Source organism: Setaria viridis, chromosome 9, assembly GCF_005286985.2.
Source record: "Setaria viridis chromosome 9, Setaria_viridis_v4.0, whole genome shotgun sequence".
NCBI classification, from domain to species: Eukaryota; Viridiplantae; Streptophyta; class Magnoliopsida; order Poales; family Poaceae; genus Setaria; species Setaria viridis.
The window spans coordinates 33,205,605-33,222,253 of NC_048271.2; the positions used below are offsets into that span (position 1 = coordinate 33,205,605).

At 45.6% G+C, this 16,649-nt stretch overlaps 1 protein-coding gene and 1 pseudogene across 1 annotated transcript; both read left to right on the forward strand.

The window, feature by feature from the left end:
• The first annotated feature begins 3,236 nt into the window (after nucleotides 1–3,236).
• Nucleotides 3,237–9,762, forward strand: LOC140221184 (uncharacterized; annotated as a pseudogene).
• A 2,100-nt stretch (nucleotides 9,763–11,862) lies between these two features.
• On the forward strand, nucleotides 11,863–14,737 carry LOC140221185 (uncharacterized). Its single transcript, XM_072290497.1, has 8 exons — nucleotides 11,863–12,066; nucleotides 12,168–12,324; nucleotides 12,415–12,546; nucleotides 13,062–13,318; nucleotides 13,411–13,621; nucleotides 13,695–13,786; nucleotides 14,164–14,265; nucleotides 14,357–14,737. The coding sequence occupies exons 1-8, from the start codon at nucleotides 11,863–11,865 to the stop codon at nucleotides 14,735–14,737; spliced, it is 1,536 nt and encodes a 511-aa protein (XP_072146598.1).
• Nucleotides 14,738–16,649: the final 1,912 nt, after the last annotated feature.

The window sequence follows — 16,649 nt, forward strand, 5'->3', positions numbered from 1 at the left end:
CAGGTCCACCTAAGGTAATAAAGGCTGCCGTCGGCCCAACACGGAAGGGGAGAGCCTCACTCCGCCTCGCTCGACCCAGTGCTCCGGGGTCGGACGCTCCCGATCCCATGACGACCAAACTCCGTCTCGCCCGACCCAGGGGCCTAGGGTCGGGAGCACCTGATCCCCCGCCGCAAGACTCCGCCTCGCCCGATCCCGGGCGCAGGGGGTCGGACTCATCCGGGCCCACAAGACAAATATCCGCCTCGGGCGCGGACTAGAAGATCAGGGTGCGGATCTCGTGGGTCCCCCTGTCGACCTCGCCATAAATGCGCCGCGGCTCTAGCCTGCAGAAAGGCGTTCGCGCCCTCGACGTGACCCGCCACAAGTACCCATGCGCGACCATGCGGTGCAGGCTACAGTGGCCGCGGCTCCCTCCGATTTGCTACAGGGCACTTATGGCCTGTGCCGCCCAGCACAGGAGGAAGTCCCGCCCGTTCTCGCGCCCCGCGCATCCGGCGACAGGGACGCGACGTCCGCGTCCCACGGGCCATCAGCAAGATGACAGTATCAGCCGTCCTCCCCGACGGGCATAGACGCCACGACTAAACATCATCATCATGCCTGGTGGCAACGGCCACCAAGGAGATCGTCGACAGGATCCGAAGGCAGCCGCCCTCTTCCGGCGGACGCGCTGACAGGAGTCGGAGGCCAGAGCGAGGGGCGGCGGTCCTGGAATTTGGTCCCTCTCCTTATGTTGTATTTTACTCAGCTTTGTTTATCTCTTTGACTTCTCCTCACACCCGGTCTCACCTGTAACCCCGGTGGCTTCCTTGCGCTATAAAAGGAGAACCGGGGGCCTGAGACAGGGGACTCTCGGAAGCCAACAGAACACACCCTTACTCTCCTTAGAGCATCAGTGCATACCCAAGAGACCTGGGATCGGCTCCCTCTCTCGCCCTCCTGTAACCCCTACTACAAACCCCGCGTGGGCAACACGAGCAGCTCCCGATACTGGACATAGGGCTCTTCCTTGCCCAAACCAGTCTAAACCCCGTGTCTCCCACACCACCATCCGAAGCCTTACGCGCATAAAAGAAATTTACTAGTTCAAGTCTTGATCCGCTAATCTTGACAACGACACATTCGATGTGACAGGTGCTAAAGTTTAGTAGGTGTTCCCAAACACCCCTAAAGCTCTTTTGACACACTGATAATGCAGAGGACCCGGATCCAACTTGGCGTGGCATTCTACTTTCCACATTTGTCTAGCCACGTTACAAGAAAAAAAGGTTCATATATGATGTTCCGAGACCTACTTCCACCACCTATCATGCAAGTTATTCTATCTGCAATGCATTTTACTCGTAGAAATGTACTAGTGTGTTCATGCATGCAGGGTTCCAAATTTCGATGAAATTTCACGAAATTCATGTTTTTTGCTGGTGAGTGAAATTAGTTGATCTCGGTTACATTTTTTTAAAAAAAATAAGTTTGTGGGTCATCATATAGGCTCAACAAGGCATTTTATTTGGATGATAACCAATGCACACCACACCCAGCTTCCAGCGTCGCCGCAAGTGTGGCGCTTGAAATCAACACCAGACTTTTGGTGAGACGTGTCGCCCAAAATGAACTAGTAGTTGATGCTAGAGCAAGGTGCGGCAGCCGCAACTCTAGTCATGGAGCAAACGCTGTCATAAATACTTGCTATTTCGGATTCATTTAACATTTTTATATTTTTTAGATAAAATTTGCAATATCTAGTTTGGAAACATAAAGTTACTGTTCATGTACATTTGTCTTTAAATCTTCTTTCATAATACAAAACGTATTAGATCTTATAAATATATTCGAACAAAAAAATAGTGGTCAAAGTCAAACCTTAAAAATCATTTAAACGTCAAAATGTGAAGTACTTTTTAGGGCAGCGACTACGGATTCAAGGATTAATAAATTTGCATGTACCATTTGCAAAACTGATCACGTCCTTCTCTAATAAAATCTAATTAAGTAACAATAACACGCACTTGTCAGGAATGAGGACATAACATGGGCAGGGTGTTATTATAGAAGTTAATGGATGTGGATAGAAAGGATAGATGGATCACGTATAACTAGATGATGGCAGCAAGAACAAATAATGGATCGTCTGATAAGGTCTTGTTACTTTGACACCATAGCAAGGGGAAGCAAATTTAGGCTATGTTTGGATCTAAGGGTTACATTTTAACTAGCCCATTCAAATATGAGGGCCAATGGATGGGATGTACTTTAGCCAATCCTTGAAAAGATGTAAAAGTATTAGTCAGGAGACCAGAGCTAATGAGAACTAGTAGCTTGGGAAAAGATTAAATGTCCCTAATTTTATAGAGGGGAAGAGAGAAATAAGAATAAAATTTGACGCTTTATAGACTTTAGTCCTACCCATTTGCCATATCTCTAAATAGGCATTGGCTAAAGTTTAATTAGATAAAGTTTAGTCCTAACTCAAGTTTAACTCTAACTCTCTAGCCCATCCAAACATGTTTTTAATTGAAATTGATGCGTCAATAAGTAGCACATAATTGTGCATCGTTTTCTTAACGGTACCGACCAAATCCGGACACAAGTATTGCCTATTTTGTTGGAAACTATGCTACAACAGACTGCGCACCAGCAGAAAAATTAAAGGAGTACTGTGTCACAGACAAGCAGTCGCCATAAAGCAGTACCACCCCCGGGTACAGCCTGCTGTACACTACAAGAAATACCCTTATACATGACGGTTTACCTTGACCTTCCAACAAATCATCACAGAATGTAGTCATCTGTGACGGTCCAAATCCAAAATTGACCTAACCACTAGGATACTGAATTGTTTTCGCATAGTGTTGATTTATTTTTTTTCTTTCGTCCTTTCTCAAATAAATTATAGTCCTTTGAGATTAAGGAGCCATTTGACCACAGACCACACTTATTTGCGCCGGCCACCCCTTTCCATGACCCTGTCCGCGGCGGTCGTCTTCCATCCCGAGGCCTGACGCCTGGCCGGCGGCAGCCCCACCCCACCGGCCTTTTCCGCGGCCCTACCTAGCTGGCGGCCGCCCGGTGCCAGCCGCCATCCCCACCCCGTCGGCCCACCCCATCCCGACGGACGAAGCCGTGAGTGCGAAGAGGCCCGCCACTCGCCTACTCCGCCAGATCCCGGGGCGCGGTGCGCCGACGCCGGCCAGCAGCTGGTTGGGCCGGCCGGCGCAGCGGCCGCTCGCTCATCCATGGTGTCCCCGCCGGCCTCCCCTGCCCAACAGCCCGACCAGCTGCTGCTCCCTTGCCCGGATGCCATTCTCCACCGCCTTAACCCCACCGCCACCAGCACGCTCTGGAAGTTGCCGGTCATATTGGTCTGCGAGAACAACCACTGTGAGTTCTTCTGTTACCTTGTGCATGGTCGGCTGGTCGTGCTATAACTGTAATAGTGTTCATCGGTGTGATTCCGAAATCGGAAGTGGAGTGACTTTGGAGTACCTGGTTTACGTTTATGCAGATGGGATGGGGATAGCAGAGTGGAGGGCCTCCAAGAGCCTAGCTTACTACAAGCACGGGGACTATGTGCCTGGGTTAAAGGTAATGAGTTTACTGAGGGCCAGTGGTTCCAGCAGCGGCAACGGCTCCGTCAAGGCTCCCCTGCACAGGATCCATCGCCAGCCACATGCGGATCTTTCATGAACTTCGTCAGAGAGAGGTTTACTGAGGATGAGCAAATTTTGTGCCCATGTAGTCGCTATATGAACCATCAACCTCTGCACCAAAATGAAGTCGAGAGGCACCTACTGCTCAATGGCATGTCCAGCACATATAGCAGGTGCATAAATCATGGAGAGGACAGTGGCATAAGTTGAAGAGGAAATACAATGAGAAGGAAATGACCCATCCTGCAGATGGAAAGGCATGGGAAGATTTTGACAACCGCTGGCCTGATTTTGCTGAAGATGCCCGAAACCTAAGACTTGGACTTGCCACAGATGGTTTCAATCCTTTTAACAACATGAGTTCATCTTATAGCATGTGGCCCGTTTTTGTGATTCCATACAACTTACCACCTTGGGCATGCATGGATGAATCTAATCTCATGATGGCCTTGTTGATTCCCGGTCCTCATTCACCGAGGAAGGCCTTTGATGTTTTCTTGCAGCCTCTTGTAGAAGAATTACTTGAGCTATGGTCTGGTGTGGATACTCTTGATGCTATCACCGGAAAAGATTTTAAGCTTCGTGCTGCAGTGTTGTGGTGCATTCATGATTATCTAGCACTCAGTACCCTATCAGGGCGTGCCACAAGTGGTTACTTTGCTTGTCTCCATTGTGACAAAAATACTCTATCGTATGCCATAAGGAGCAAGCTATGTTATATTGGTGTGGCGGATCCACTTTGGATCTACTGGGTTAGACATGATTCAGCCGCCTGATACGCGACGCTCATGCCTAAGCCGAGTAAATACGAAGTGCCGTCGGATTTTCCTCTGATTTAACCACTTGAACAGGACTGATTTAGCAGACTCACACGAAGGTGAGCGGTTCCAGAGAGTACAACAAGTCCACCGAATTAACAACTTACCCACTTAGTTTGGTTATGAAATAACATCAGAGTTTTACAAGGTTTTCAGAAAAACAAAGGAAGATAAAACCACTAGCGGAAGCAATCGTCGTGGGCCGGACGTCCTGATGAGGCCAGCCGGGACATCACTGATCCCTCTCCTCACCGTTCGAGGAGGGATCCCACTCAACCGTCCAACCCGGAGGGAGCTGGGGCGGCCAAGTGCCAGCAAGAGAAGGGTCGGGGGCATCAACTTCACCTGAAAAACTGGAGCCACAACCAGGCTGAGCTACTAAGCTCAACAAGACTTAACCGACAGGAGTAAAACTACTCCACCATTCTAGACATGCAGGGCTTTTTGGCTGGGGGGTTTGTTTGCCAAAAGCACTAAGTAAACCCTATTTTCAAGTTTTAGCTCCGGTTCTAAGTTCATTAGCCGGTCTAGGTTTTTGCATCCTATTCTAAGCAAACATAGAACTCAAGCAAGGTATGTATATATCAACCAAACCATGTCATCATCAGATTCCTCATTTACTCAGGGTGACATAGCGATCAAGCAGTCTCAAACTGTGAGAGGCAGACGAATCGATTCGAGTTCTTCAACCATGCATGGTGAACCTAACCTCACGACATCCGCGCACCCGGAGGTCGCTTCCTGTGTCGGCCTTCCCCATCAATCCCCTAACCCGTGTCGGGCCCATTTCCTTTGGTGCAAGGTTCCACAGACCCGGCCTCTGCCGTTCTGTGACCACGCTTGCCACCACGTGCGACAACCAGCAGGGGAAACTCCGTTCCAAGAACAATGGGGTGACCGCTCATGTTTAGGTTCAATCCGGTACTAGGCTTCCTCATCCCATACTAAGTATGAGGTTAGTACTTTCTAACACTTGATCACAAACACCACCACTGTCGGGCCTTAGCAAAATTTTCATAGACAGACGGGGCAATCATCCAACCACCAAAGAGTTACCCAAAACCCTGCCCCGTCCATCATCCTTACAGTTGTAACAGAAAGGTAGACATCCAACTCCTATAACTCACGAGTGACAGGAAATCACTCGGCTTTTACCGTCTCCTAGTTAAGCAAGCAGCTACTCGGTCCAACAGCTAGTGTTCAGATTCATTGGGAACTAGGTCATGCGTCTAGGGTTTCAAACAACTCCTATACGTAAATGCACAAGCATGTTACAGAAGGCATGCGCAAGTCTGGTAAAACAACACAGGGTTTTCATGCAACCGGGGCTTGCCTTCTAGCAAAGAGGAAGAGAACTGCTCGACTTCGGGGGCGGCTTCGGCTTCTGGGGGCAGGAGCTCAGCTACAGCTTCATCTTCTGGCGCCGGGTGTAGCTCGTAGAAGCCGTCGGCAAGGCGTAACTCTACACGAATGCAATGCAAGAGTTAGCATAGATGGTTATTTCAACAGCAACAATTGCAAGCCTGAGCCCAGAAACTCGCGACAAAGAGCAGGAGGGTGTGGAGGTTCGAGGGAGCTGGTGGAGATCAAGAGGTAAGGGTTGGAAAGGAACTTATGATCTGATCCTTCAACTAGAGGGTTTGGTATGCTAGGGATCCTCAGACTCAAGCGCAGGAAGGGTTCCCAAGTTTTACACATACACCCTCAGTTTGAAGAAAAGATCACAGCCGAGCCCTCGGCGAGGCGCATAGGGGTCGGCGGAACAGATAGGGTCGGGCGAGATGGAACCGGGGTCGGGTGGATAAGAGGGGTCGGGCGAAGCGGACTGGGGTCGGCAGCTTACCTTCTTCCTACAAGGAAAGCTTGGGGTCGGGAAGAAGCAGACTTGGGCGGAGGGACTAAGGCTTTGAACAACGGCTAAGTCCGGCAGTGCTCCGGCGGCGGCGGTGCTTCTTGTGGATCACAAGTGAGCTTTTACGCAGCACGGAGGAGCAAGCGGCTGGGTGGCTTGGGGAAAATAGAGGGGAGCTGAGAGGAGAGTTTCTCAGGAACTTAGGGTGTGGCGCTAGGAGCTTGAGCAGGGAGCAAGAGAAATGGCTGAAGGCAACAATGGCGGAGGGAACTCCGGCGGGCTTGTGCATTCCCTTTTATAGCTGCTGGGACGGGGAAGGGAAGCGGCGTAGGAGCGAGAAGGGGAGCGGCGCGAAGGCCGGGGAAGAAGCAATGGAGTGCTCTGCTGGGGCGGCGATTGAGCGACGAGGGCGGTGGTGCAGGACTTCGGGGATGACGCCAGCGGTCATTGGGCTCTGGCGTCAGGGCGGCGCAGGAGCGGGTATGCCGGTGGTTGAGATTTGGCGGAGGCGGGCGTCGTCGTGCGGCAGATTTGATGGAAGCGACCGGTTTAACGGCGCTAGAATCGAGGGCGCACAGGTGAGAAGACAGGCAGCCGCGGGCGCGCGGGCGAGCGCGGAGCAACAGATTGTCGGACGGCTTCTGACAGGGCGGGGAAAGGAGCTGTCGCTGCCGTGGTCGGGGTTGGCGAAGGAGGAATCGTCGGGTAGTGAAGACCAGGCGGCACGACTGTACTCGAAGTGACGGAAAAGATGGGCGACATCGGGCTCTGCGGCCGGGATCTGGCGGTGTGATGATGGGCGCGGGAGGCGAGGCGCGGCAGAAAGGTTGCAGAGGGGCTTCCGCTGCCATTGGGGAAGTGGGCGCGAGAATCCATTCGGTTGCGAGCCAGAGACAAGGCTGAGCGGCGGGCGTCGGAGAAGATGAGCCACGCGGCGGAGGGACTCTGAAGCGGGCATGCAACTCGAGTGCGCCTGTCGCGGAAGATCTGGGGGAAAAAGATCTCATGGGTCCACCGGTCAGATAGAACGGACGTTTGGGAAAGAATTAGAAGATCCGACAGTGAGCTGGGTTTGGCGGGATCGGAACCGAAGCAAGACGGGGAGGGGTCGGGTCTCAGGGGTCGGGACCGGGTGGCAGGTTGAACTGAACACTTGGGCGTGGCAAACTAGACAGGTGATCAGGGGCTAGGATTAAGATTAACTGGGAAGGTTTGGGGCCGGTCGTCACAATTGGGCACTATCGTTTCCTTCCGAGAGGTCATCGTTTGCGCAAGGACAGTGAATTTGCATCCCTCCATGATAGCAGTGCGAAGCCAGGTACTTTCACCACAGAAGAGCTACTAGAAGAATTAGAAAAGGTTAGAGATGTTAGAGTAGGACAGAAAAGGAAGCGTTCAGGGAATCGTGTGCCAATTTGGGGCAGAAGGATTTGTTTGTGGGACTTACCATATTGTCCATCTCTAAAGCTTAGACACAATCTTGATGTCATGCACATTGAAAAAAATGTGTGTGAAAGCCTCCTTGGTACCATTCTGGATATAAAAGGGAAGTCAAAAGACACAGTTAATGCAAGGCTTGATTTAAAATTAGAAAGGAGTTGCAATTACAGCATAGTGGAGATTCATATGACATGCCTAAAGCTTGATATACGTTATCCAAGTCAAAGAAGATTGAATTTTGTAATTTCTTAAAGGAGGCTAAGTTTCCAGATGGATATGCTTCAAATATACAAAGATGCTTAAATGCTGACTCAATCAAGTGGCAAGGCCTAAAAACTCATGACTGCCACATTCTGTTGCAAAGGATTATACCTGCTGGGCTGAGAGGGTTGTTGGATGATGATATATATCAAACACTTGCTGAGTTCGGCGAATTTTTTAGGGAATTATGCAACCAAAAACTAAACAAAGATGTCTTGGCTCGAATGAAGACTGAAATACCTGTCATATTGTGCAAGCTTTAGAAAATCTTCCCCCCTGCTTTTTTTGATGTCATGGTTCACCTTGCTATCCACTTGCCTGATGAGGCCATCCTCCATGGACCTGTGCTTTTCAAGTGGATGTACCCAATTGAACGACGCTTGTATACTTTGAAGAGGTCTGTTAGGAACAATGCACGCCCAGAAGGCTCAATTGCAGAGGCTTATGTGGCAGATGAAGCCCTCACATTTTGCTTGAGATATATGGATGATGTAGAGACTAGGTTTAATCGACTGCCAAGAAATGTTGGATTTTCAGATCAATCAGCCTATACTGTTGATGTGTTTGGGCACGGTGTCAATCTTATTGGTGCATGTGATATTTTCTACTTCGAGGAACTTGATAAGTTGGTTTGGTATACTCTCCATACTTGTGATCAGGCCGAGAAGTACATAAAGTATATTCTTAAATCTATATTTTGTATAATACATCTGTTTCTTAATGATTTTTTAGTTACATAATGTTTGTAGATGAATTAACAGCAGTAGGGGTGGCTGCTGCAGATCTTGAAAGAAGGACAGAGCAGGGATTTGGGAGTTGGTTCAGGAATTATGTTAGTATCTTATTGTTATCCTAAATTTTTAGTTATCTTGTAGATAATTATTTTGGTGCTGAGGCATTCCCTTTTGCAGGTGTGGAGGTTGAATGCATCTTGGAGGTAGATGATGATATATTTGCCCTAGCTTGTGGCCCTGACCTTAAAGTAAGATCATACTCCACATGTGTTGTCAATGGTGTGCGGTATTACACCGTCGAGCATGACAAAAACAAGAAGACACAAAACTCTAGGGTGGCTTGTGCAGGTGCATACAGAAGTGAGATGATTAATTTTTATGGTATATTGAAAGAGATTATTGAGTTACAGTACAACGCCAAGGATGATAGTACAAAAAGAACTGTTGTTATTTTTAGATGTGACTGGTATAAATTGGATGGTAAGCATACTGCAGTAAGGGGTGATGGATTTTGTAAAAGCATCAATATTGGCTGCTTGTGGTACAAGAAAGACTGTTTTATTTTGGCAACTCAAGCTACACAGGTTTTCTATTTGCCAGATATTAAGAATGGAACGAATTGGCGGATTTTCCAGACATTTAAGCATCGTCATTTGTACAATGTGTCTGAAATAGATGGTGTCGTATCCACTGCTGCACCCTATCAAGAGCAGACATGTGCTGTGGACACTGGCAGAAGACCAGAAGTTTCTGAGATGTTACCTGACATGCTTTTAAACAGGGCTGATGAGGCTGGCCTTCTTGTTGATGCTGCTGAGGTTGCTCGACTTACAAAGGAAAATCAATCAAAGACTATTAGTGAAGATGAAGAGGGTGATGAGATAGAGGATGACACACTGATGGAGTACTGGAGTGAAGAAGAAGCTGTCCCTATTGAGGTAGATAGCGATGATGAGTAGTTTCTATACTTGTGATCTGATCATTTGTCATGTATTATTATGTAATATTTTCCCTATTTAGTAATAGAGTTAAGAATCCATATTTGGAAGCAACAAGACATTTCTGTTTGGATTTATGACTATATTATGTCTAGAATTTCCCTGTTTAGTATTGCAAGCTGCCCCTGTTTGGATTGTGACCATTTCTATGTACAAGTTATTTGGTACTGACAAGTGGCGGAGCTCGAATAAAAATTTAGGTGGGGCGCATCACAGAGATTGATGATGATATCTCAGTGATAATAGCATCAATAGCAGCCAAGAAAGTATCGATACGTAATGATGCTCTTGAGTGATTAAATTACCATCTAGTGGATCCACTCCGGCGGTAGCTGGGGCAGCCAACGAATGGCGAAAGCTTGCTCGGGCGCGGCCGCACGGAGTTCTAACCTGGCGACCTCCAACTCTGAGTGTGGCGTTGCGGGAGAACGCGAGCGTTGGACTTGGACAGCTTGGGGGAATGGGAATTAGGGGTTGGGGGCTTCCACTTGGCCAGTCTAGGCTTATTGGGCCATGGCCTTTTTTTCTTCCCGGATGGCTGAATCATTTTTACTTGTTCGGTCGTTCATGCTATCATCTTCCTCGGTGCATCGGACGACGGACGCCACCGCTCCTTCACTGCCACCTGCCGGAGGGGAGGAAGATAGAGGGGTACTAGTGGATCCACTCTGGTGGTAGCTAGGGCAGCCGCCCCACACTGCTGCATGGGGAGCTCCGCCTATGGTACTGATTATATATATATATATATATATATATATATATATATATAATCACCACCAAAACCCCGTAAGCAAGATACATTCAAGTCGAACACTTCTCAAATCATTAACGATCACTATAGGTTATGTGGCACGTACCATAAAGTAAAATGTAGCCTTTGTAGAAATACATGCGAGAGCTTCAAAGTTATATAGATTATTGGGCTTAATATGTGCTATTAAGCACTATTACTTGTCATAAGAAAGGGCAGTAGTGATTTATTTACATTACCGGGCCTAAACAATTTAATTAACCAAATTTATACAATTAATACCAAGCAAGTATATATAGTAATCCAAATTTGGTTATTACCGTGCACTATTTTAATACCTTGATAGCTAAAAATATATATATAAGGACCATTTCAAGAAAAAAAGAAGCACCTTGAATGTTTCGGCGGGCATTCTGAACAGTGTAGGCGTGCACCCTGAAACTTTTGCTGGTAGCGGCCTTCCCCACTCCATAATTTGGCATGCAAATTTATCAATCTGGCACGCCCACCTAGACAGCACTCCATCACACAAAGGAAATGATGAGGCTATTTTGGTAATATTGCAGCACCCTATATAATCGGGCTTCGCCGTCTTGCAGGCAATGCCGCCCCCAAATCCCCCCAATCCTCCAAATCTTGCCCCCAGAACCCTACACCCAGCCATCCGTCGTCCCGCAGCTAGCGGCCCCACCGTCCGCCGTCCCGCCGCCACCGCCGCTCTGCCATCCCGCAGCCACCGCTTCCTCTTCTCCCAGAGTATCTACAAAAACACCGATGTCACCGAAGAAGAGGGGCAAAAAACCAGCGAAGAGGACACGGCCGGGAAACCAGTTTGCAGGTGAAGTGTCTCTCCTACATCCTTATTTTCGGTGGTCTTGCTTACACAGTATCGGGTCGCCTAGATATGCTCCTACGAACCCTATCTAAGTGATAATGGCTGTAGGCGATTAGAACCCTATATGAGTTTCTTGGTTCAAAAAGTCTGATTGCCATGGTGGGTGTATTCTTTTTAGAGCCTTTAAAACTCATTTAGTTTTCCTGATACTCCTTGATCCCGTTCCTGTTGCAAAATATACAGTGCATAGAGCCCATTCATTTAGTTCAGATAGTCTAGATAGAGGCAAATTTACTCATCTATGGTACGATACTTGTTTTGGCATATACAGTGGCATTGTTCAGTGTCTTGTCTTGGCTAGGCTCTTGCTTACCTTGTCCCCTGCATGTGCTCCTGTTTTTTTGATTTTTTGTAATCATGAAATATGTCCCTAATTTTCTCTTTATTCCTTCTTAATGCAGATCCTCCGCTTACTGACTATGAACTTCAGCGGATGAGAACGTTTTTGCACAACAACGCAAAGATGCGGCAACTAGGACTTCCTGTACTAGCTACACTTTTTGTGAACACTAGGATTTACCCAAAAATCCAGCAGCAGAACAAAGCAGAAAACTCTGGCTTGGAGTACAATGGTGAGGATGAGCCTAACAGTGATGGCCATCTAAGTGATGATGGCCTAGAACCGGAGACGGAGTTGGGGTGTACACTTGCTAGTTTATCATATAAGGTGCTAGTTATTCCATAGTGTCAAATCTTAATATGTGGATTGCTTGCTTATTGCATTTAATGTTTGTCTCCCAATCTGTACATTTGATTGGTTCTATGTAGAAGAAGAAGACAACAACAGAGGTTACTGAGAGAGGTGTTCAGAAGGCACAACCTGAGATGCAACCTGGTGTTTGCACAAGGTCACAGAAGAATCGTGCAGCTGATGCTACTGCAGTGACTAATCAAGCTGAAATATGCAATCAGGCTACAAAGGAAGGTTAAATGACTACATTCCTGTAACAAATTGAACTCAAATTGTAGAACCAGCATTCCAAAGTACTATTACTAATTTTATATTGCATTGTAGCTGATGCAGGCGAGCAAAATGGCTGCCTGACTGGAGATGAGCATATACAAACTGAGCTGAACCTCTCTGAAGTTGCCATAATGAATGATGTCAATGAAAATGGAGAAATAGAGGGTGCCAACGTTTCTGAAGGTGTGTCATGCTGTGTCATGCTCTTGGTGTTTGTTCTTCGCATGTTTTAGCTTGTCCTAATGGTTCAGCAAGTGCATAGTACCATAGAAGAACCACAAGTCGAGCTTGTCTTTGCAGTCAAATTGTGCCTGCTTTGCTTCTCTACATGAGCATCAGTTCAAGTTACAGTTATTTTCTACTCAAGTCAACCTGGTGCTGCTAGGCTCAATTAGTCAATCATATTAGGATATTTATTATGGTTGGTTGATAATCCAATGCTTAAGATAACTTATGGACAGATAATTTAGTCACCAGTGCATGACTAAAATTTTGTACTTCATACATTGTTCATAATAAAATGAAAATTGGCTCAGTCTTGAACACCAGTTTTGATATTATTGCTAAATCAACAACTTTAATTTTCATAAGTTGATAGGATAATATTTAACTAGTATTTGTTACTACTTTTGTTTCTGCATTACCGAGTGCTGAATTTCTTGAATCAGAGTTCAAAAGTTTATTCTTATCCTTGGTAGATGACCCATTTGATGAGGAGGTCTGGGTGAGGGGACCTAATATTGGGAGAGAACTTGATTCAATGACTTGCTCGAGGAAAGGCAAACTTCCTTTGGTTATTGAACCGGGAAAGAAAAGACCGAACTCAGTGATGATTGCTGCAAAATTTGCAACTGAGTGCAACATTGCAGTAAGGAACCATGTTCCGATATTTCCACATTGGAAGGAGTACAAGAAACATCCTAAGATCATCAACATAGACAGAGTTGGTGTAAATGTTCAAACTTGCCTCTTTCCACTGTTTATTTCTAACACTAACATTGTGTATTCAATAACATTTGGCAATGTTGTTTACTGTTACCAGCAAAGTTTCATACGAATGTAAAGGCAGCACCTATGAAAAAAGCATATGTGGCTATGATGAAGAAAGCTATTCGCCAGCAGCGCTACAATCTCAAAACGAGGTATTTTGATGCTTTGCCACTACATCTAGTGCCCAAAACATCTCCTGTGACCTCAATGACTGATGAGCAATGGGATAAACTTGTGGAACATTTGAAAAATGAACAAAAAATGGTAAGTTCATCCAACTATTCCCCATCTCATCATGTTGATGTCATATGTGCTTAACAACAGAACTGTGTTGCTATAAGTGACTTGTGAGAAGAACAGAGAGAACAGAAGCAAAGTGCAGTTCCATCAGACCACTGGTTCTTGCAGCTATGAAATACAGATTGTAAAATTGGTGAGTACAACTCACTGACACTTTTCACTAGAACATGCTGTTTGACCTTCAATGGAAACATATTGTATATGAACTAACTTTAAGTTGAATACCAAGTATTGTCATTTTCTTGTCAGGTCTTTTCTTATCTGCATATTTAAGAGAGCTCTGTATGTAGCTATGCCACATAGATTAGTAATAGTTGACAAAAATCTACTGCTGGTTGCTTTGTTTTCAAAATTATGTCACAACATACTAAACTTGGGGCTGTAAAATTAGCTATGGCACTTTCACCAGAACATGCTTTAACTTTAGTTTGTTTACTGCCTTTTATCTGTGTTAGAAATACATAGAATCAACAGTAGTTTTTTAAAGTGTCCTTTTCTATTCATTTTCAGGCGGACAAGTACAAAAATGAACCACCAAATGCACTGGAACTATTTAAAGAGATGCACTACAGCAAAAAGAAAGGGTTTGCTCCTACAGTTCAATCTCTTATTGTAAGTAAAATCATATTTAGTTCACAACCAGATGATACATTAGGTTCATATGTCATGATCATTGAGCTATCTATGTCTCCTCCACTGCTAGGTTGAAATGGAGGAGAAGCTAAATGAACCTGTAGATGATGGTCTTGAACCAAAGGATGTGACTGATGTGGTCTATGAGGCTCTTGTTCAGAAAACTAAGAAGAACAAATTTCTTGTAAATGTGGGGCTCAGAAGCAAAGGTACTTGTGTCAGTGAGCGCGACCTAGAAGAGGAACTGGTGGTGGAGAAACAAACATCAAGTGATCTTAGGGGGGTTATCAAGACTCAACAACAGCAAATGGAAGAAATGATGAAGAAATTCGAGGAATCAGAAACAACGAGGGTTAAGCAAGAAGAGGAATTGAAGAAAAGGCAAGCTGACACTGATGCACTGATTAGGACTTTGATGTCCATGGTTCCGGGATGTCAAGCTAAATGGTAAGGTTGTCTTGGGTTACCGGTTGGTGCACATATGCTGTTGGATGCTTCTTTTGGTGATGGATGCATTTTGGCAAGTTGTCTTCGTGCAATGTTAGTCTATGAACAGGTGGATGCATGGTCTTTTGTTTGAACTGATGCATGATTTTCACCCTGTGCAGTTCTGTGAACCGATGCATGTTTTGTGAACTGATGAACTGATGTAAGGTCTGATGCATGTCGTAGCCTATGGTGTGCGAAACTTCTTATGTAACTGATAGTTACTATGTTGGCATATGTTCAGATGTATCTGCGAATCTGTGATGATGTGATATATTTATTTATATGCGATGGCATATTATATGAATCTGTGATGATCTATGGTGATCTGTGACTACCTGAGTGGTGTGAATTTAAGTTTGAATTTACTGTCATTTTAAATTTGAATTTGATGCAATTTAAATTTGAAGTTGGTGCAATTTAAATTTCAATGTCTGCTGATTTTTTATGGCCCACAGTAGGCTAATTCTATTGTGCAGTTGGGCTAGCCCAATAGTTCGTGCTACAATATGGACCTAACTAAAACTAAAAAACTACACAACACATGGGCCTCATGAACAATGGGCCACAAACAACCTACTGATGACGTGGCTGCTACACAAACAGCTCACTGATGACATGGCAACATAGCAGCCACGTGTAACATAATCGTGATGGTTCATTTCATCACTATTGCTTTTTGCTATTGTTGTCGACCAGTTCATACATGACGAATAAAAAAGCCAACTTGTGACGGTCCATTTCGGTTCAACAAATTTATGACGCGGGATACATGACGTTTTTCGTGATCGTCATCATGAGTTAACTGTGACGAATTTTCGCATGTCTGTGCCAAAGTAAACCGTCATGTATAAGGAGATTTTTTGTAGTGGTAGGCAAAATAGGGTTGATGAGATATATATTGGCATCGGTATCAACAATAATGTGATGCTGTGTCCTTAGCAGGAAAACGTTTCTGTCAACTGTCTACAACATTATTCTCCCACTGACGCGCGAGTATTTTAGAAGAATTCTGCATCCCATGTCTTGCGTGAGCTGAGAAACTACACTGGTTTTGGATGGAACGACGTGAGTTACCTTTTTGGATGCAGTCCGTCCGTCCGTCCGTCCACCACGAGTCATCAAGAGAAGATGCCAATGCCGAGAGCAAGCAGCCAGTGAGTGTACATGATTGAGTGATGGCATCAAAACTACTGCCATCCATGATCACGGGCCGTGGCTCTTTAGGGCCAAAATGTTGGAGAGATAACAAGCCGGGTACTCGTGCCCGCACATGATGACTCCAACGCTTTACAATCTGAAGTGATTTAGCAACGGAGATTCGTTTTCTTTCACCTCAGGGCTTGTTTGGCTCCCAGAGTTAAACTTTAGCTCCTGTCACATTGGATATTTGAATATTAATTAGGAGTATTAATTATAGACTAATTACAAAATTAATTGCACAGATGGAGGTTAATTCGCGAGACGAATCTATTAAGCCTAATTAGTCCATGATTTGATAATGTGGTGCTACAGTAACTATTTGCTAATGATAAATTAATTATGCTTAATAGATTCGTCTCGCGAATTAGTCCAGAATTTCTACAATTAGTTTTATAATTAGTGCATGTTTAATTCTCTAATTAGCATATGAATATTCAATATAATAAGAACTAAATTTGAGCAGTATTTTTAGCCTAGTATCCAAACACTTCGTGAGGAACGTGGCTGAAAGAAAACGAATCTCCAAAGCTCTGCTAACGTGGCCGGAGGCAGCGTCAGGCTCCCAGATGATGCCGGTCGCCGATGCCGACGTTACGGCCTGCTCGTACCATTGTCAGCTAGTAGCAACCATCTGCCGCACGATGCACGAGCACGAGCACCCCCACGCCACTACT

What these genes read in the sequence shown, in the direction of transcription:
- LOC140221185 (XM_072290497.1), top strand. Translation starts at nt 11,863, where the DNA reads ATGCGGCAACTAGGACTTCCTGTACTAGCTACACTTTTTGTGAACACT. An exon ending in TTGCTAGTTTATCATATAAG is followed by an intron (nt 12,067 to 12,167) that starts GTGCTAGTTATT and finishes GGTTCTATGTAG; the next exon opens with AAGAAGAAGACAACAACAGA. An exon ending in CTACAGTTCAATCTCTTATT is followed by an intron (nt 14,266 to 14,356) that starts GTAAGTAAAATC and finishes CTCCACTGCTAG; the next exon opens with GTTGAAATGGAGGAGAAGCT.